The sequence below is a fragment of the Mustela nivalis genome (assembly GCF_964662115.1).
Source record: "Mustela nivalis genome assembly, chromosome: 4".
Classification (NCBI taxonomy): Eukaryota; Metazoa; Chordata; class Mammalia; order Carnivora; family Mustelidae; genus Mustela; species Mustela nivalis.
In genome coordinates, this window is record NC_139023.1 from 33,143,321 (window position 1) to 33,161,768 (window position 18,448).

The window sequence follows — 18,448 nt, forward strand, 5'->3', positions numbered from 1 at the left end:
TGAGACTATGAACCCTGATCAAGCAGGCTGCCTGTTCTCCACTGCTCTGCTCCGGGCCGCTCCAGAAGGCACTATGTCTTAAGATGATAGCAGGACCTTACTCTGATTTTTTGGAAAATCAAATCATCTCTAATCATGAGCAGCAAATTCCTTCTTTTCACTGCTGCCACTGTCCTCACTAAAAATTTAAAACACCGAATTTGGAAGTGGTTGGCAGTACTTTGCTCCCCGAATAAATTTATTTCTTAAAATACAAAATCTTGCCCTGACTCCCAGTGTCCCCGCCTGTCCCCTCTTGGACAGTGGTCATGCTCCTTCCTTGCTCCTCAGCCAATGCATCTGGCAAGTACCAACTGGTGTTGGTTGACTAGGGCCATTAAAGAATGGCCAATGGAAGTCACAGGCCATTGAGTTCATGTCTTCAGAAAGGCATTATTTAAAAAGCACAATGTTGATGGCAAAGAAAGTGGCTAACTTACTGAGGCTGCACGATTGCCTAGACTTCCTTCTAAGTGTTAGTTCATTTAAACCTAACCTAACACTAACCCTGCAATGTGAGTGTTATTAGCATCACTATTTTAAGAGAGTAGAAACTAGGTTCTAGGTTCAGAAATCTGCCCAAGGTCAAAATGCCACTGCTTAAGTTAAAATTCAAACCCAGGTTGTCTGGCTCCAGAGGTTCTGTTTGTAACCACTATACTGGGTGTTGAAACAAAAGACCTGGCCAGGAATGGTACTGAAAGCAGAACATGGTATAAAAAATAAGGCATTATCATGACTATGGGAGTAGGAGAAAGACAAGTATTTTGCTTACTAAATAAAGAGATCTGTGAGTTGTGCTTAGACTGGAGTTGTGATTTGCCCTGCTGGTCACAGGCAGCCACATTTTGCTAGGATTAATGATAGCAGAATGCTAACTCATCACACCTCACAGTGCTCGCACAGCACTTTACAGTTTACAAAGTGCTCTCAAACTCATTATCTCATCTCAGCTGATCTGACTCCAAGTTCAGGGGGCAGTGGACCCCTAGTTTGAACCTCTTACATTCAAAAGCAGCACTCTTTTCATTTTTTTGGCCTGGGGTCATGGGTTACCATCTCCCCCCTCCCCCCAATTCAGGCAGACTTCTTTAGAATAAAACATATGCATTTATGCAAATGGCCATGCCAATTTGTGATGCCAATTTGAGCAGGGAGAATCTGGTGTTCTCTGGATCACAGGAGCCCAAGCCCGGCTACAGATTCCCTGGGGTGCTTCTTTTTAGGCTAAATGCCCAGCATAGCAGCACTTGTTTCAAGTGATCTCAATTTAGATGTGTGGACTTTAAAAAAAAAAAAAAAAAAAAAAAGGTGGTAAAGAAAGCTTTCTGTATCGCTGGCCATGGAAAGCCACTCCCTGCCCACTTGAAAAGAAAAACGGCCGTAATGACTGATTTTCGGCTACTTGCTTGAATCCTGTGATTTCAGAGTTTCCAGGCAGACTCGGGGGTTGGGGGGAGATAATAACACAAAATCTGAACTCATACTTTTGGCCTCGCAGTAATGCATACTGTGTATAAAGAAAGATATGTAGGGTTGTGTTCACAGGTGTCTAGTTACTGAAATTCTTCAGTGGCCTTTTATAAATGTGTTTTTCTTTTTCCCTGAGGGACCTTAAGGGCAGTCTGTTGTAAATCTTCAGTATATCCTACTCGGGTTTTCAACAATTATGACTCTCTGAGCACCTGGTATATTTCAGATACGCTAACCACCGCAACGACGCTGTGAGATAGGAATTCTCACGTCTACTGAGTAAAGGAGAACACTGAGGCTTCTAGTTCCAGTCATCTGAATGTAGATAAATGAAGTGAATTTCGGGGGCAGACTCAGGTTCCCTGGCTTGATATTCATGGGGGAGGTTTGACGCTTTGATTTTTTTTCAAGCCCTTCACAGTGAGTCACTTTGGGAAGAAGGGGCTGCTCGGCAGGGCACAGCTCGCTGCTCAGAAGGAATACAGTTCAGTGCGAGACGAGAAATGCCCAGCCTTGCCTCCAGCCTCGTAACCGTGTCCGGCTTCATCTCAAACAAGTGAAGCTATCTTGGTAGGCCAGGTTATGGGCTTGAAGCAGGTGAGGGCGGAGGGGAAGAAAAAGCTCTTGGTTCAAACTTACAGGTTTCAAAGTGAATGAGATAGTGATTGAACTGAAGGAAGAACCAGCATTTTCCTTCACCCCTTTTCCCCTGGTACCACACAAGCAGCAAGGCTAGACTGGCGGCGAGGCTGTTCTACTGAAAGAAACTGGGCTCTCCTGGGAATGTCAGGGGCAATACCAAAAACTTCCCGGCTCACCCAGTGCCCACAGAGTGCGGCCACAACTAGAGTCACAGAGGCCCTGCAAGGGATGTGTGTGTCTGCCCCTGATCCCCAGGGATCTGTTCAGCAACAACCAGGGACACAGGCATCTGCTGAGTAGGAGTGTAGAGGACGTGTGTAGCACTTAACTGCATCAACTCTTTCCTCTAAAGATTTCAAAAATGTCTATTGTTCCTGGGAGGGTTTTTTTTCCCCCCTCTGTAATTAATTACTATGTGGTTGAGAAGATCCACAGACCAGCAGAAAAGACTGAGTGCTGAGACATATGAAAACAATTAGAAAAGAAGTGCAATCACGTGAAGCCTATAATTCAGTTAAAAAAAAAAAAAGTTTACTTCTCCAATGGGAAACACCAAGTAAGAGAACTCAAATCTCCATGGCATTTTAATTCAGGGGAAGTGAATCTTGGTTCCCATTTTATCCTCTTAGCTTTTTTGGCAGAGTCTCATATTTTGGGGTAATTAAGCTAACTTAATCATCAGCTAAAATAGAAGCAAAAGGAGTTTATATACTTCTTACTTCAATGGTGACTCTAATGCATATTAAACTCCACACATTTATTAAGAAGCCCTACTTTCTGTCCCTTGATGCTAAGATACCTCCTAATATATGGTTTGACAGGAAGCTTGGGACTTCTGGGCTTTGAAAGTTAACACAAAAATAGAATGCCATGCACTCTTGCTCCTTTTTATATACAAGGAGGTATTTGAGAATACTTGGGACAAAAACAACAAAGAAAACAGTCTATAGAAATAAAGCCTTGTTCTCTGTCTATGTACCTCCTCCTTGCCTATGACTTGATATTATTACCCTTCTCTTCAAACACAGATTTTTCCAGCTAAAATGGGCCACAAAATATATGCTGGGCCTCTTGCTGGGTTCAAAGATGTGGTAGTCAGAATCCATCTGGATGGCAAAGACAGAAGATGGCGGTTAAATGTTTCAAGAGACATCAGCATATTTACATATTTTATATTCTTATTTTCCAGATACCAAGAAGCCTTTTCATCTTTATGTGCTTCATTCCAGTTAAGCTACTTTCTGCCACATGAAAAGCAGGATAAACTTAGCACGACTCTCCACTCTGAGGAAGGCTGCAGAAAGTAAGTGACAGGGACACAGATAGGCAAGGCTAGTGACACAGGATGTATAAACCCTGTAAGAGAGAGCTAGCAGCTGAACAGTCTGCCAACAAATGAATTCTGGGTGTTTGGACCAGCTGTGTCACATTGCTGTTGGGGACCTTGTCTGGGAATATGCACAATTTTCCTGAACCCAATTTTTAAGCCAGAAGATCTCAGGTGTGATGATATTAACAGACCTGGGAATTTCTGCTTAATGTAGCTGACTTGGATGAAACATGTAAACAATGGAGCCAGATAATAGGCAACATGGACAGGAGCAAAGAGTACCACATAAATATAATATTCATCCATCAGAATGACATTTGTAAACAACCATGATTCTAGGTTTGTGCACAGAAAGGGAACTATCATAAAAGATTGCAATATTTCATTACAAAATAAACCTCACAGTTACTGCCACAGCACACCCACAGAATTTCCAGTCTTGTCCAATCTCTTCTTTTCTCTCCGTCACCATGACTCCTGCATGTGCTGACTTAGCTTAATGAGGCTCCCCACTCATCTCCTGTTACTCTTTTGGATACTCTAAAGATGATACAGAGATTTCTTGAAAAATTAAAAATACATCTATCATATGATCTGGCAATCTCACTTCCGCTATTTATCCAAAACTATAGAAGTCAGGACCCATAAGAGATGGTAGCACTCCCGTGTTCATTGCCATACTATGCACAATAGCTAAGATGTAAAAACAATCTAAATGTCCATTGATGGATGAATGGAAGGAAATGTAACATTTACATATAATGGAATATCGGTCGGTCTTTTAAAAGAAGAAAACTCTGCACTATGTGATAATATAGATGAACCTTGAGGACGTTGTTCTACGTGAAATAAGCTAGTCACAGAAGGAAAAAGGCTGCACGATTCCTCTTACACGTCATATCTGAGAGTCAAATACATAGCGTCAAAGAGTAGAATGGTGGTTGCCAGGAACTGAGGGAGGAAGAAATGGGGAGTTCTAATCAGTGGCCATAAAGTTTCAGTTAGACAGGATGAATAAATTCTAGAGATCTACTATACAACATCGTATCGAGAGTTACAAAACTCTGGAACAATTCAAGATTTGTTCAGAGGGGAGATCTCATGCTAAGTGTTCTTATCACAATGAAATGAAAATTTTTTTAATGGAATAAGGTAGTACAGGATATGGAAGAAGAAACCCAAACGGCCAATACACATATTATAATATTCAAACAGATTGGTAATTATAGAAAAATCAATTTTTAAAAATGAGATTCATTTTAACCAAGTGGAGTAGTAATTTTTTAAAATGATAAGCAGAAAAAAAAATAAGGGTCATGGTGTCTTTGGTAAATTTTAGTTTAAAGACTTCTCAGACATGACACAAATGAAGGCATATGTCAAGGATATTAAGATTAAAAAATTTTTTAAAAAATTCATACTTTTACCTATATTACCTACTCCCACTGGGCCCTAGATTTGAAGACAGAAGGGAAAGTTTGAAAAATGATATATGGTAAGGGGATACTATTCATTTTTGTATTCTTAGCATCGAGCCTGTTCTCTGATACAAGTAATGCTAAAATGATGTTAAAAAAATATGTGTCTGATAAGGTCTTTGTACCAAAATTATATAGAATATCTGGATTTGATTTTGTTTTTTATGATCTACATTACTCTCCATTATCTCAGAAAACCAGAGATCTGCTTGGAACACAAGCACAACTTTATGATAGAGTTTTCTAGAAGCACATATATGTTTAGGATAGATACACTTATCTGTGAGATACCACAGACAGGGAAGAGCTATTCCCTTGGTTGTTTTTTGCTTTTAATCAATACAAAGCTACTCTGGGATTAAATCCATATAAGTCAAGGCTGAACATCCCGTTTAAGAACTAGACCGTATAGCATTAACCACATTTGGAATTGTACAGAGAAATGGGAAATGTTCTGTTAAATGTGTGGGAGGCAGATGTGGTATTGTGGTCAGGACATTTGGATCTGGCCACCTGGTGGGCGGCAACTAGGCTCTCAGACCAGCAAGTCACTTACTCTCACTGATCCTCAGTTTATCTTCTTGAAAATGGGTATGTCACCTACCTCTTCCAATTAAATGGAACAGCAGATGGCAAAGAAATTTCAATGGTATGAACTGTTATGAATTTTGATTTGTCAGATAAATTTTGGTCTCATTATGATTTGTTAGGATCTTTGTGGTTATTATGCAAGAAAAATTAACCAGCTTCTCAAAACACTCCCTGAACTTGTAGAACTGTAGATTTCTGTGACCTGGACTGCTGAAGATTTCCATCACACATGTAATATGAAATCATCCAGATGGATGCTGGTGTCTTTGTTACAATCAAGAGAAGGAATTACTCCATTCTTTGTTTTTTGAGTCAACGTGCTTTAGGAAAGGAGTCAAGTTAAGTGCAATCTTACCACTCCCTTGGGACAAAGTAAGTGGGTTTTTGTAAGCCAACCACTCTGCTTTCTTTTTTTCATTTTATTTGATTTTATTTCTTTTCAGTGTTCATGCATTCCACCCAGTGCTTCATGCCCAACCACTCTTTCCTAAGAGAGCGCTCCCCATTTCAAAGGAACTATTTTCCTTTCCTGAACTATGATGTGTCAGGTAAGGTAAGAGCCATTTAGGAGTAGTGTGAAAATTAACAAGCCGCAAACAATTGAAAAATAAAATGTTATTGCTAGGTAAATCCCGCAGCCCACAAATGACTAACTACTAATCCTAATAGTCTAATCAAGCGGCAAGAAGCTCACTCTTTGCCTCCATTTAGAAATAACCAAGTTCTTGGTGGAGACATGCCCCTGGGGGAAAAAAACTCACAGCTACTTCTATTTGCTTGAGGAGGGGGTAAGAGAGCTGCAGAGGGGAAAGCAGGAAGTGGGAAACAGGATGGAAACTCCAACAAGCCAGACGGACTCCAAAACCCAGGCATGCACAAAGGCAGCCAGGCCAGCCTTCGGCCTGCAGAGCTAACCTGGAAAAGCGCTGTGCCGCGGACATGACCTTGATTCCAGCTTGTTCTAGCCTTCTGCGCTTTTGGATTTCAACATCATCTTTTCCTTCAGACTTGGGAGCGGAGGCGCCCACAGCCCCCTCTGGAGAAGGCTGTTCCTGACCACTGCCCGTGGGTAATTCTAACCCACCATCAGAAGGCTTCCCACCAGGATCCACTGGGCCGACTGGGTCCTCTTCGCAAGGAGACCCCACTTCACTTCCCTCTTCCTCTATTGCTTCAGGATAGCTAGTGAGTTGGACAAGACGGTTTACCAAACTAAAAGCCTGGGCCAGGGAGCAAGCCACATGTCATCTCCTGGTCATTCTGATACTACTTTTCACTTAAAAAAAAAAAAAGTTATAGTATGCAATACGATCCTGGTCATGTGAAGAAAGTCAAATGCTGCCATTAATTTGTTAATAAATACAATGCATTATAATCTCAACAATAGGAGCTCTTTCAAAGCTGATGTTGGAAGGCAAAAGCCTTTTCTGCTGGAAATATAAAAGGCATGATTTATTGAATCATCAAAACTTTTAATAAGGTGTCTATTCGATGAAATTCATAGATAATAAAGGTAAGTGATTAGAAATAAGCATGCAGTGATCGGAGTGGTTTTGCTCAAAGGGTTAGACTATATGGTAAGTTTCTTTTACTGGACTCCAAGGTTCTTGAAGGCAGGGACTCTATTTACTACTGGGTCCCCGGTGCCTAAAAGACAGCGCCTAGCATGTAGTAGGTGGTTGAATAAAAACCTGCTGACTGAATGAATGCATAAATATAAAGACATAATCAGAGCTTAGGGGAAATCCCTCCTTGCTTCTCCAAAGAGACGAGCAGCTTAATGTATCTTTCATTTACTAGGAGTTTCTCTCCATGTGATTCTGAAGCACGTCTCAGGCAGCCCATCCATACTTGAGCTTGTATCTAAATAATCATGTTATTTAGTTGTCTCGCAGAAAGATACGGCTTTCTGCACCAAATGTAACGGGAGCGGGAGTCAGGCTGTCTCCTCAGAAAGACATGGATGACAGATCTGCTCTCCCTGTCCTCTCACTAGAACCAGTTTCAAAAACGTGCTCATTTGACAAGGATCTGTTGAGTACCTACTGTGTGGCAGGCACCACTCTCGATGCCTTCACGAAGCTTAGATTCCATCATCACAGTCTCTCTCCAAAGAACCATCCTGCCTCCCGCCATTTGCAATCTTATGTCAAAAGTTCTAGAATGGTTATCTGAGCTCAATGGTGTGCCAAAGAACCAGCCTACCTCCCGCCATTTGCAATCTTACATCAAAAGTTCTGGAATGGTTATCTAAGCTCAATGGTGTGAGGGTGTTCTCATCCTTTTACTGCTAGTGCTCAAGCCAGGACTGGGGGCAGCCTAGCTCAGGCCTTACCTGAAGGGCCTCTCCCCACCGAGGGGGGAGGTGGCAGTATTCCAGCTCTTCCGATTTTCCTCTCGCTCTGCTTTCTTCTTCCTCAGAGGAGCGGGGACGTAGGCCGTCTGATTGCTTTTGTTCGGGAGGTACTGGTTAAAAGGCACTGCTGATTTCGGCTCACCATGGGAAGTCCGCCTTGCAGACATGTCATCCTTCTTCACATCTGGCAGCTTCCGGTGGGGCAAGTCGGGTTCAGAGTCACTTCCTCTCCCTGAGGAAGAGAGGATGGGTGCTGAGAACGTGTGCGGGGCTCACAGAAAAGTTCCTGATGGCCAGTCAGGATGTATTAGGGATGTGGTAGATCTGTGGGTTCTGAGATCCCTTCCTTAAATGATTCACTTAACATATCTTAAATTAGTCTATTCTGGGAAAAGCTCTGAGCTCAAATCAGGGGGAAAAAATCCAGTTGAAAAAACAGAGGTAAGCCTAATTGTATCTGAGAATTATGACTCATAACACATTTGCAGCAGAACGAGAGGCTACTAAGATTCTTCGAATCTTGAAAGAAAAGACATAAATCAACCGATGGAGTTTTTACTGAGCACCTGTCGTGGCGTGTCTTACACTGTGCTAGATATTCACAAATAAGAATTATAAAGGATTCTGTTTTATAAAGGAAATGTCATAAGATGACATTTTGTCTTGGAGGTACCTTTTTTTTTTTTTTAAAGATTTTATTTATTTATTCGACAGAGATCACAAGTAGGCAGCAGGTGTTGGGGGGGGGGTGGAGGCGAGTAGGCTCCCTGCTGAGCAGAGAGCCCAATGTGGGACTTAATGCCAGACCCTGAGATCATGACCTGAGCCAAAGGCAGAGGCTTAACCCACTGAGCCACCCAGGTGCCCCTTGGAGGTACCTTTAGCCAGTCTATGAAACACCTGAAGGATGTCAGTTATTTTCAAGGAGCCAAGACAGATAAGAAGAATAGGAATTCAGAAAAGTGGCAGATTGAGATCATACCAAGAGTTTGCCTTTCAGGAGGTGGTTTGATTTAAATAAGTGAGTATTCCTTTACATCAGAGCTCTTCCTAGTACCCATAGCTGGAAGCCATCTTTTCTTCTCATGAACCCCAAGGCCCAGTCTATTCTTTTTTTGGGGCACACTACCCTTTCGATCTTGTATTATTTATAGCATTGATCACAGCGTCTTCACACCCAGTGGGTGTCCTCAAATCATCCAATGAATAAATGAATTGGTTTGACTTCAAGAGCGTTTCAGGCAACGCAAAAGAATTGAATGTTGCCCAACCAGTTTGGGGGGGCAAGAGCCCCAATAATTATATTGTATCCCTGTTTCCTGTGTCTCATCTCACTTGACTGGTAAGACCTACGAGAGTGAAGCCATCATTAAAACAAGCACTACCATTACAGAAGCTGCCACGGGAGAGTTGGTTGGAAACTCTTAATTAAGGAGAGCGATCTGTCCCTAGCAAGCTGTGGGCTCTGAGGCCAGTTCTATCACTCTTGCCCGTCCTCTTCTGTAAAAATTGGAATGAAATGATCTGCCCTGGAGATCAAATGATTTAATGGCTTTTAAAAGACTTTACAAGTTCAAAGCATTGACCATAAACAAGTTGCTCATTGTTGTGGAGGAAATATGCAGTTATGAATTATTCATGGCACTTGCATTTAGCCTCCCTTCTGAAGTTTTGACCATTTCGGTGCTTGTTGGTTTTTGATTCCTGGCTTAGCACCTTCCCACTCCGAGTCTTGCATCAAGGGTATCCATCTGTCTCAGTGTCCCAGTGAAATGTTTAGAGGCGCCTGTGAGATGCTTTATAAACAAACGCTAACACTACCTTCCCTTGCCAGACTCTCAGGTCTGTTTCCTGGTTTGATATTATCCCCATTTTACAGAGGCGGAAACCGAAACTCAGAGAGGCAGAATGACTGATATGCAGTAGGTCAGGACTTCCAATTTCCATTCTCCAGACCCCGGCCCAAAGCTCCTTCCTGTGTGAGGCGCTTCTCTTGGAGAAATGTCCAAGAGACATTTCTTAAAGCATCCTGACTAGGGAAAGCACTATACTTTCTCAAATAAACGAATGAAAGAAAAGGATTCTTCCACTAACTGTGAGGGCTTAGTAAAGATTCAAGTGTTGTCTCCATTTTCTGATGCCTAAAATCCTATCATCTTTGAACCTTCTCTGTGTACAGTATCTAAAGACATATTATCTGTAATTATCTTAGTGAAAGTCTCAAAATAGGCTGTTTAACACATACACAGATCACCCTCTTCCTTCCCACAGTGACTCTTTGATAAATACCTTCAAGAGACAGTTCAAGAAAAGTTACTTTGCAGATGCCCGAGGTGAAGAGACTCAGTTGAAAGAAGAAAGTTTTCTGGACTTAGAAGCCAGTGTATAATTTCGGTTCCGTCCTACTAGCTGGGTAGCTCTGCAAAATTTAAGCCCTCCGTACCTCAGAGTCCTCACTAGACACGTGGAGACAATACCACAGCCCTCACAGGTCATTGTGAGGATTTAAGGGGATGGCGCAAAGCACTTAGAAGCAGCCGGTATGCCACACCCTTGGTAAACACTGGGAATCTTCTCGAAGGCCAGAACTTCAAAGACTTGGACCTCTTCCCGAAAACACAGATATATACTACAGTGGCTTCGCTATTGATGCCCAAAGTAAGGAAATGACAATACAGCACATGACGATGATGACATTACTTTATCAAAGTCTGAGCCTACCATTTCAGGGACTACACTTCTCTCCCTTCTAGGAACTAGGAGGGAGCTTTGTTTTATTCCCCATATTTTGGCCATCTACACCCCTAGCCCTTGGCTTTCTCAACTTCCTCTAACACTTCAATTTCTCTCATTCCTTCTTTCTCTCCTTCAACTCATCTTTTCTATAAAAGAATATCCATTTAACAAAATGTATCATATTTCTAAACTGCGTTCTGAATTTTAAAAGCATCGGAGTCAAAGGGTTTTTATTTCCTCTTCAGGGAAGTCTATTAAGTGGCTTCAGGAGGACACTAGGAGACGTGTGGGGAGAACCGGCACCTATGTTGCAAGACGGGTTGGCGGAATCACACAGCATCCTGACCAGGTCACTCTCAGGTGCAACCCGTAGAATCGTGGCACCTCTTAGGAGTGTGGCTCTTGACTGTCCCCACTGAACGGGTCAGTGGGCCTCGATAATATTAAAATATTGGCCCAATATGTAACTGGAGAATTCTATGCTAAGATTTTCCCTAGTTGATTGTGAGTCCTTAGGAAATAAATTTTTAAGACTTAAAAAAAAAAAGTTCTTCTGAATTTGAAAGTGGCAACCTTATGGATTAACATCATTAAAAATATACCACAAATTCTAATAAAATACAACATCTATTTGAATAAAATTATACTACTATTAAGGCAGATTTTTAAAAGTGTGTGTGTGTACGTGTGTGTGTGTATGTGTGTTAAATCTCATTAGGTCTTGATTCATTTTCAAGATCATAAGCCTGTAGGTATTAGGCTGCTTGGTAAAATGGACACTGCTCTGTGAGGCTTGATTTCCCATTATTCTTTACATGGAAAAATATTTATAAAAAGACTCTAGCTTATCAACCTTAATTGGTGCAAATGAAACTGTGCCTCAGCACATATTAGTACAACATTAGTAATTACCATCTCAAATCCCTTCAAGATGTCACTCATTATAAACTCTAAATCCTCGAAGCTGTGACAGAATATAGGATCTATGTTACCACTTACAAAACCAAGAGGAAGAAAATAATATTTTTTTTTAAAAAAGCAATCAAAATAATATGAAATGGTCAGGTTCAGACATGTTTTGTGAAAGGAAATCTACCTTTCGGTTATATTAGAGCTCATTTAGGTCATGTACTTGGTATTGTAACTTCTAATACTGTGGGTGGTACTTAAAATGGCATAGAAAATCTTAGAAATGTTTTTCAAGCAGCTCACAATGCACCATGGAATTCTTTTGGAGTCACATACTATGTGGCCCTGAGGCTAATCTATTTGTTGGGAAGCTGAAGTACTGAACAAAAAAGCATTAGTTAGGTCACTCCAGAATCTAAAAAATTTACTCGGTAAACAGAAGCTGTGGGCAAATTAGGTTTAAGAGTTTAAGTTTTGGACTCACACTTCTTTAGGCTAACATTGTTCTACTACTTAATGACAGCAATATTTGTCACTTAGGAACTTGAGGACAATTACTTAACCTCTGCACGGTTCATCTGTAAAATACAGATAAAGAATGTCTCACAGCCCAGGGTGGGGGTTGGGGGACTATGTACCTCTTTCGTGCTCTGGACTAAGCCCTAAGTGAGATGCTAGGTGTCAAGTAATTAATTCAGGACCTAGGCACATAAATACTCAAGTATTTTAGATAGAGTTTTACAGCTGAAAGGGATCTTTCAGCCATATAAGGGAATTTTCATCTCAGAGATAAGCTGTAAGTGTCTAGAAGTATTAGCATCAATCAAGCAATGCATTAAAAAAATAGAAACAAATAAAAAATACCCCAGCAGCCTTAGTGCCTTCCTGCAAGTTTATATATGCAGAACCAAGCCATTTTCCCTTCCTAAAAGTACAAAGCTACAAGCTAAGTGACATAAACAGCTGGAAAATACATATTAAATTTACATCAGGTTGCATGACCACAGATTTTTAAAGAAAAAATGATCCTTCCTTACAGGTGACAAAATCCACAGGATTTAACTCAAACCCAGACTCAGAACAAACAGGCAGTCTGGGTTGTGTACCTTGGGGGGGCCACCCGCACAGCTCCAGGCAACGGTCAGGTATCAGAAGCATCGCACAGATTGCCAAAACCTGGCCAATTCAAGCTTCCCGTGTTCCAGCACCTTCCTAAGTGTGTCTAGTGCATTTCCAGCTTGCTGTAAATTGCTTCATTTTCACTTCTGCCCTGTGGTACTCACATGCTTCCCTTCCTCATACCCAGAGCATATAAACCTTCAGCACACTTTATGAGCTAACGGCCAGCGGCATCTTGATTCACTGAGACCAAGGGGGGGATGAGGTAACGTATTTTCCAAGGAAAGAGAGGCTCACTGAGGCAATACTCAAACTGCTGGTGCAGCCAAGCCAAATTCTAAGGACCATGAAAAATAATAATAAAAACACTTCTCTCCTCCCAGTTTAGAGTTACCGGGTCCCAGCAAGGTGGATATGGAGCCCGCCTTCTGTCCACGGGGGTGGATGTTCCAATCTAAGATGGGCAGTGCACGACATCTGCAACCTACCATCGCTGCTTCCCCTGAGGACTACATCTGGTGAAGGGGTCTGCCGGGAACGGGAGCCGAAGGAATCCAGGCTGTCGAAGGAGTCATCTCTGCCGTGGCGAGGGGGAGACAGGGAGTCGCTGCGTTCAGAATCCCAGCAGTCTATGTAGCCACTGTCTCGGATACTACGTTTAGGACTCTCAATGTCGTCGGTCTCCTGTCCAGAAATAAAACGAGAAGGATTACAGAGACACTTGAGCAACAGATGGAGAGCCTACGATAGGAGGAAAACTGGGCTCCCGGGTGGACTTCAAAAGATCCCGCGTGTGGTGTCGGTATGGAAAAAATTATGGCACAGATTATCATCTACAAGCCAGCATTTCATCCTTCTGCCCTTCCTGCTGCCACTTTCCCGAACAGAAGATCATGCACATTTCAAAACATATTAAATAAAAATAAAAATCCAAGTAACTCCCAGCCTACTGTTTAAAAAAAAGAAAAAAAAAATAGAAGGAATGAAGAATAAAAAAGCTCATTAAGTTTGGAGTCACAAGAGTACAGTGACCGACAAAACCCAAACTAAACCCCAAAAACCTTAACCTTGACCTGTCTTTCGGAATCCATAGCCGCATGCCTGCTCTGGGACCCGGCCCCTGGTTTTCGGCCGCACAACTGCTCCTGGTTAGGCTAGCTGGCCAGTGCACACAGCATGTGTTTTTGCCGTGGAATCAGCTCTGTAAAGCCTGGAGCAGCACGCGTCCGTCTCCTGCTACCTTGGAGGGAAATTCTTGCTCTGAAAGGGAGCTGTCTTTCCGAGGCAGAAAGTTTAAAAAAAAAAAAAAAAAGGCAATGAAAAATATGCAAAATGCTTTTCCTGATGCCTCAGAAGAATCCAGGCATGCTCCCGCTCTCGGCCAGCTCTTGGCGCTGGGGGAGCTGGAAGCACTCGCGGCTGACCCACATGTTCGGAGCACGGAGAACAATGACTGTCTTTGACAGCCTGTGATTATAAATTCTTTCCAGCGCAAGCAGCACATACTAAAACACTGAAACCCCAGCAGCAGAAAGGTCAGTCAAAGCCATCCTCACCCTCCTATTATAATACAACCCTTGTTCCCGCCAGTGTCGTCGCGTTCATTACAATTGTCCGGGCTGGTGAAAACAAAAATAACTCCGGTCACTCAAAGATAAACCTCAATTTAATCTCCTCCAGACTGTCGCTTAAAAGCCGGGCTGCGGAGGATGCCGGCAGAGGGGCACGCTCTCGTCGGCAAAGACTGGAATGTCACCCCCCGGACGTCCTGGGACACTCTGGAAGGTCCCCTCCGCATTCCCGGTAGAGAGGAAAAATAAACAGATATTCTCTCCCTGGTAGCAATTTTGGAAACTGCTTGAACTGAATGATATGCCCACTGGAGCCTGTGCTGGTTTTCTCCATTCTCCCCAGTGTCCCTGACACACTCTCCCCACAGGAGGCATTTGGAGGGGTTGGGGTGGCTGTAATTTGCATGTTCCTAGCAAAGGAAGTGGGGGGGTTGCCTGGAGAGAAGGGAGTGGGAGACAGGAGAGCAGGACGGAGAGGAGCAGCCTGCAGCCTCCAACAGAGGCCCTGATGAGGGCCCCGGAAGATGAGGTTGTCAGACGGCCTGGGTGAGTGCAGCCTTCTAGACCCTCCATTGCAAGGCAGAAATTCCAGTTATGGAAATTAAGGTTGTTTACTTTTAGGTTAAAAGTCAACTGGGACATGAACAAAAAGCCAGGCCTGAGTAGCTGCAAAAGGAAGAACTCACTAAGTAACTGAAAAGTATACATTTGAATTAGATATGGTTTTGTGTTTAATTTCTTTAAAAATGCAAGCTATAATTGTGGGTTACTTATTCACCAAGAATAGGCCAAATGGCTAAAAAACATGAAGGTCACTCTTGTCGAATACTTACTATGTGTCTAGGGCTACACTGGGTACTTTTTGCACAGGTATTTAATCCTCACAACCCTACCACGGTGTGGTTACCATCATCCTCCTTTTTCAGAAGAGGAAAATAAGAATCAGAGAGGCTAAGTAACTTGACTGAGGTCACACAGGAAGCAGCAAAACTGTGATTCTAACACAGGATTCCATCTCCAAATCCCGAAGGGTAAAACCTGCCAATGTTTGGTCATCTTTGGCGTGGTCACAGTCACCATTGCCAGCATCACCTCTTCCAACTACAGGATATTCACTGCCTCCTTGTTCTGTGAACGATGCTAACCTGCGTCATGCCCCTTTCCTCAATGCTGTTTATGCCTACTTGACCAAGCTATAAATACTGCAAAATAGAGGCAGCTTAGGGCAGGTTAGAAGCTTAGGGCAGGTCTTAGAAGCGCTCCCGACTGGGTTTAAGTCTTGCCTCCTCCTCCCATCATCTGTAAGACCTCAGGCAAGTTATTTCAGTCTTCTTGCCTGATTTCAGTTTTCTCATCTGTTCAATGGAGCTAATAACACCACCCATCTTGCAGGACTGCTGGGAGGGTTAACCATGTTAACATACAGAGAGCATTCAAAAGAATGCCCAATGCAGAAGAGCTCAAAAAGTGTTTGCTATGGAGGGGTGCCTGGGTGGCTCAGTGGGTAAAGCCTCTGCCTTTGGCTCAGGTCATGATCTCAGAATCCTGGGATCAAGCCCCACGTCGGGCTCTCTGCTCAATGGGGAGCCTGCTTCCCCGCCTCTCTCTCTGCCTGCCTCTCTGCCTACTTGCGATCTCTCTCAGTCAAATAAATAAAATTTTTAGAAAAAAAAGTGTTAGCTGTGGGCTATAACTAGTTCCATGTATTTGTTTGGATATGTAAATGTCAACACGTATCACACAGATTTTACGAATGTAGTTAAGAACACAAACTATATATGCACTGATCCTCTTCTATCTCCCTCTCCATTTGTGCCCCATAACTAGATGCCCTGGGCCTGGGTTCCCATCAGGGAGGGCAGATCCTCAGAGCGAGGCCACTGGTTATGTCTAGAAATGACACAGTGTTAGGAGCTGCTTGGCTCAATGTGAAAGACTGGATTTTCAAGAAAATAATAATAATCAGAAATGCTCCTCCAGCGGCCCAAATGTCTTCCCCACCCGTACTACAAACCCACAAGAGAACAGACAGAAAGAAAAAGTCAACATGTCTTTTGGAGCTTCAGCTGTTTTCTCACAGCTTGTTATGGGAAAGAAAAACAGAAAAGCCATTCTGCTCACGACTGTGTAGAAAGCCAAGAGTAAAACCGCGGATCAAGCAAGAGCTGGAAGCCGAAAGGCATGGCTAGTTTGAAAAGTGAAAAACAGGCCACCCGTGGTCCCCCTTGGCCAATCCGGTCCCTTAGAACCTCAGGTTTCCGAGGCAAGAAGCTGGTTCTTCAGCCAGAAGTAAAGACGGGGACGTCAGCTAGACGGGCAATTTGACCGGGTTCCCTCCAAAGTCACCCAAAGTTAAGATTTTGGGGGAAGAACAAAAGCTATAAACCAGCACAAAGGCTAGTGTGGTCTAAATTCTCCTTTGGTGGGGTCTAGTTATGTCATCGATTCTTTTTATCCAGGATCCCAGGAGCATTTCACCTTCTACAGGGCGCACTTTAGGGATAGGAGACAAGACCCAAATCTGTCCAGTGTGCTAACTGCTCGCTGTTGTAGTAAACGTGTGTTCATGAATGTGGTGAGAACTAGCAACATCTATGGTGCTTTTGGATTGTTTCGCTCATCTGTCCCTTTCTTACCCCTCTTTGTCAGAGATAATGAGAACCAGCGAAGGTTGCTGGGTGACTTATAGTATCTGAGAAACTCCACCGGCTTCTGTGTTACCGCTCAACATTTTCTGCTTCCTGTGTGATTTATAAAGTGGCTAAATCCTATTCTGGAGTGTTTTAGGGTTCTGTTTTTCCAGTCTGATGACCTATCTGCACCTGCCACACTCTGGTTGGGGAAGGTATTCACTGCTCAGATATTTACCGAGCACCTTCTATGTGTCCGAGACGGTCCTAATGCTGGGGACACAACATTCTGCAAAGCCAATAAATACCCTGTCCTCACAGGCCTTGTGTTCTAGCAGGAAAGACAAAAGATAAACAGAAAAACTGATAAATGAATACAAAGTTGGGTGGTAAGTATTATGAAAAACTAAGGCAGGTTAAAGGAAGAGAAGCTGACGTTGGTTGTTGTTTTAGGCAGAGATCTGTCCTTGCTCATTTCAACCCCCCCTCTCTACCCCGCTGTTCTAGCTAATACCCCTCACCTCCTGAAACGGTAATGTATAGGCCAATCATGGTACCCATTACCCCTGGTCGCAAAGACTGGTTTGGGACGAGGACCCCTAGAAATTTTACAACTGGGCCTAGAAGGAAGAATGCCCTTCCTTTCTGGGCAAGGAGCTAGAAGCAGGTAATCCTAGAGATGCTGTTGGCAGCTGATGCGAGGCAATCTCAAGGAGAGGTAGGAAGAGCTGAGGAAGAGACATAAAATGGAAGAACCTAGACTGCTCATTTTCTAGCTCTAGTCCTCGAGATTCTAAGGCCTCCGTAGTCCCCATGATTCTTCCTTCAGTCTCAGTGTTCTCACAGTTATGCCCCTTTGTTTCACTTTAGTGTCCCCTCTGCTGGAAGACCTGCTCTGACATTTCCAGGCTTACTGAAAAGCCACGGTCACTTTGCTTTCAGAGATCTTTTTTTGGCATATAGCAACAACAACCTGCTATGAATACCCATTATTTGCCAGACGCTTGTGCTAAGGGCTCTACACGTGTTTCAAGCTGAAGATTTTAAAATTATTTCTTAAACATTTAATTTATTTATTTTTGAGAGAGAGAGAGAGAGAGAGAGAAAGGGTATGAGCACGGGGAAGAGGGAGAGGGAGAGAGGGAGTAGTAGTCTCCCCACTGAGCAGGGAGCCCTATGTAGGGCTCGGTCCCAGGACCTTGAGGCTCTGACCTGAGCCAAAGGCAAATGCTTAACTGACTGAGCCACCCAGGCACCCCTACAAGTGGATCACTTTTTTTTTTTTTTTTAAGATTTTATTTATTTGACAGATAGAGATCACAAGTAGGCAGAGAGGCAGGCAGAGAGAGAGAGGAGGAGGAAGCAGGCTCCCTGCTGAGCAGAGAGCCCGACGCGGGACTCGATCCCAGGACCCTGAGATCATGACCGAGCCGAAGGAAGCGGCTTAACCCACTGAGCCCAGGCACCCGGATCACTTTTTTTTACATACATTTCTCTCACTAGAAAAATGAATATAAAATATTTCTGGCTAGTTTCCTTCGTGAAAGAAAACATTTTCATTCCAAATTTGTTAC

General features: G+C 43.1%; 1 protein-coding gene across 25 annotated transcripts in view; it reads right to left on the reverse strand.

The window, feature by feature from the left end:
- Positions 1 to 18,448, reverse strand: part of LIMCH1 (LIM and calponin homology domains 1) — a 329,186-nt gene that overhangs the window by 73,742 nt on the left and 236,996 nt on the right. For 18 of the 25 annotated variants that reach the window (XM_082728814.1, XM_082728813.1, XM_082728792.1 and 15 more), the window contains 2 exons: positions 13,162 to 13,357; positions 7,889 to 8,141 (listed from right to left, as the gene is read on the reverse strand). In XM_082728814.1, the coding sequence (XP_082584940.1) occupies positions 7,889 to 8,141; positions 13,162 to 13,357 (449 nt within the window). Of the gene's footprint in view, positions 1 to 6,468; positions 6,736 to 7,888; positions 8,142 to 13,161; positions 13,358 to 13,740; positions 13,931 to 18,448 lie in introns of those variants that run through there. The other 7 variants (XM_082728807.1, XM_082728809.1, XM_082728806.1 and 4 more) reach the window with 3 other exon arrangements.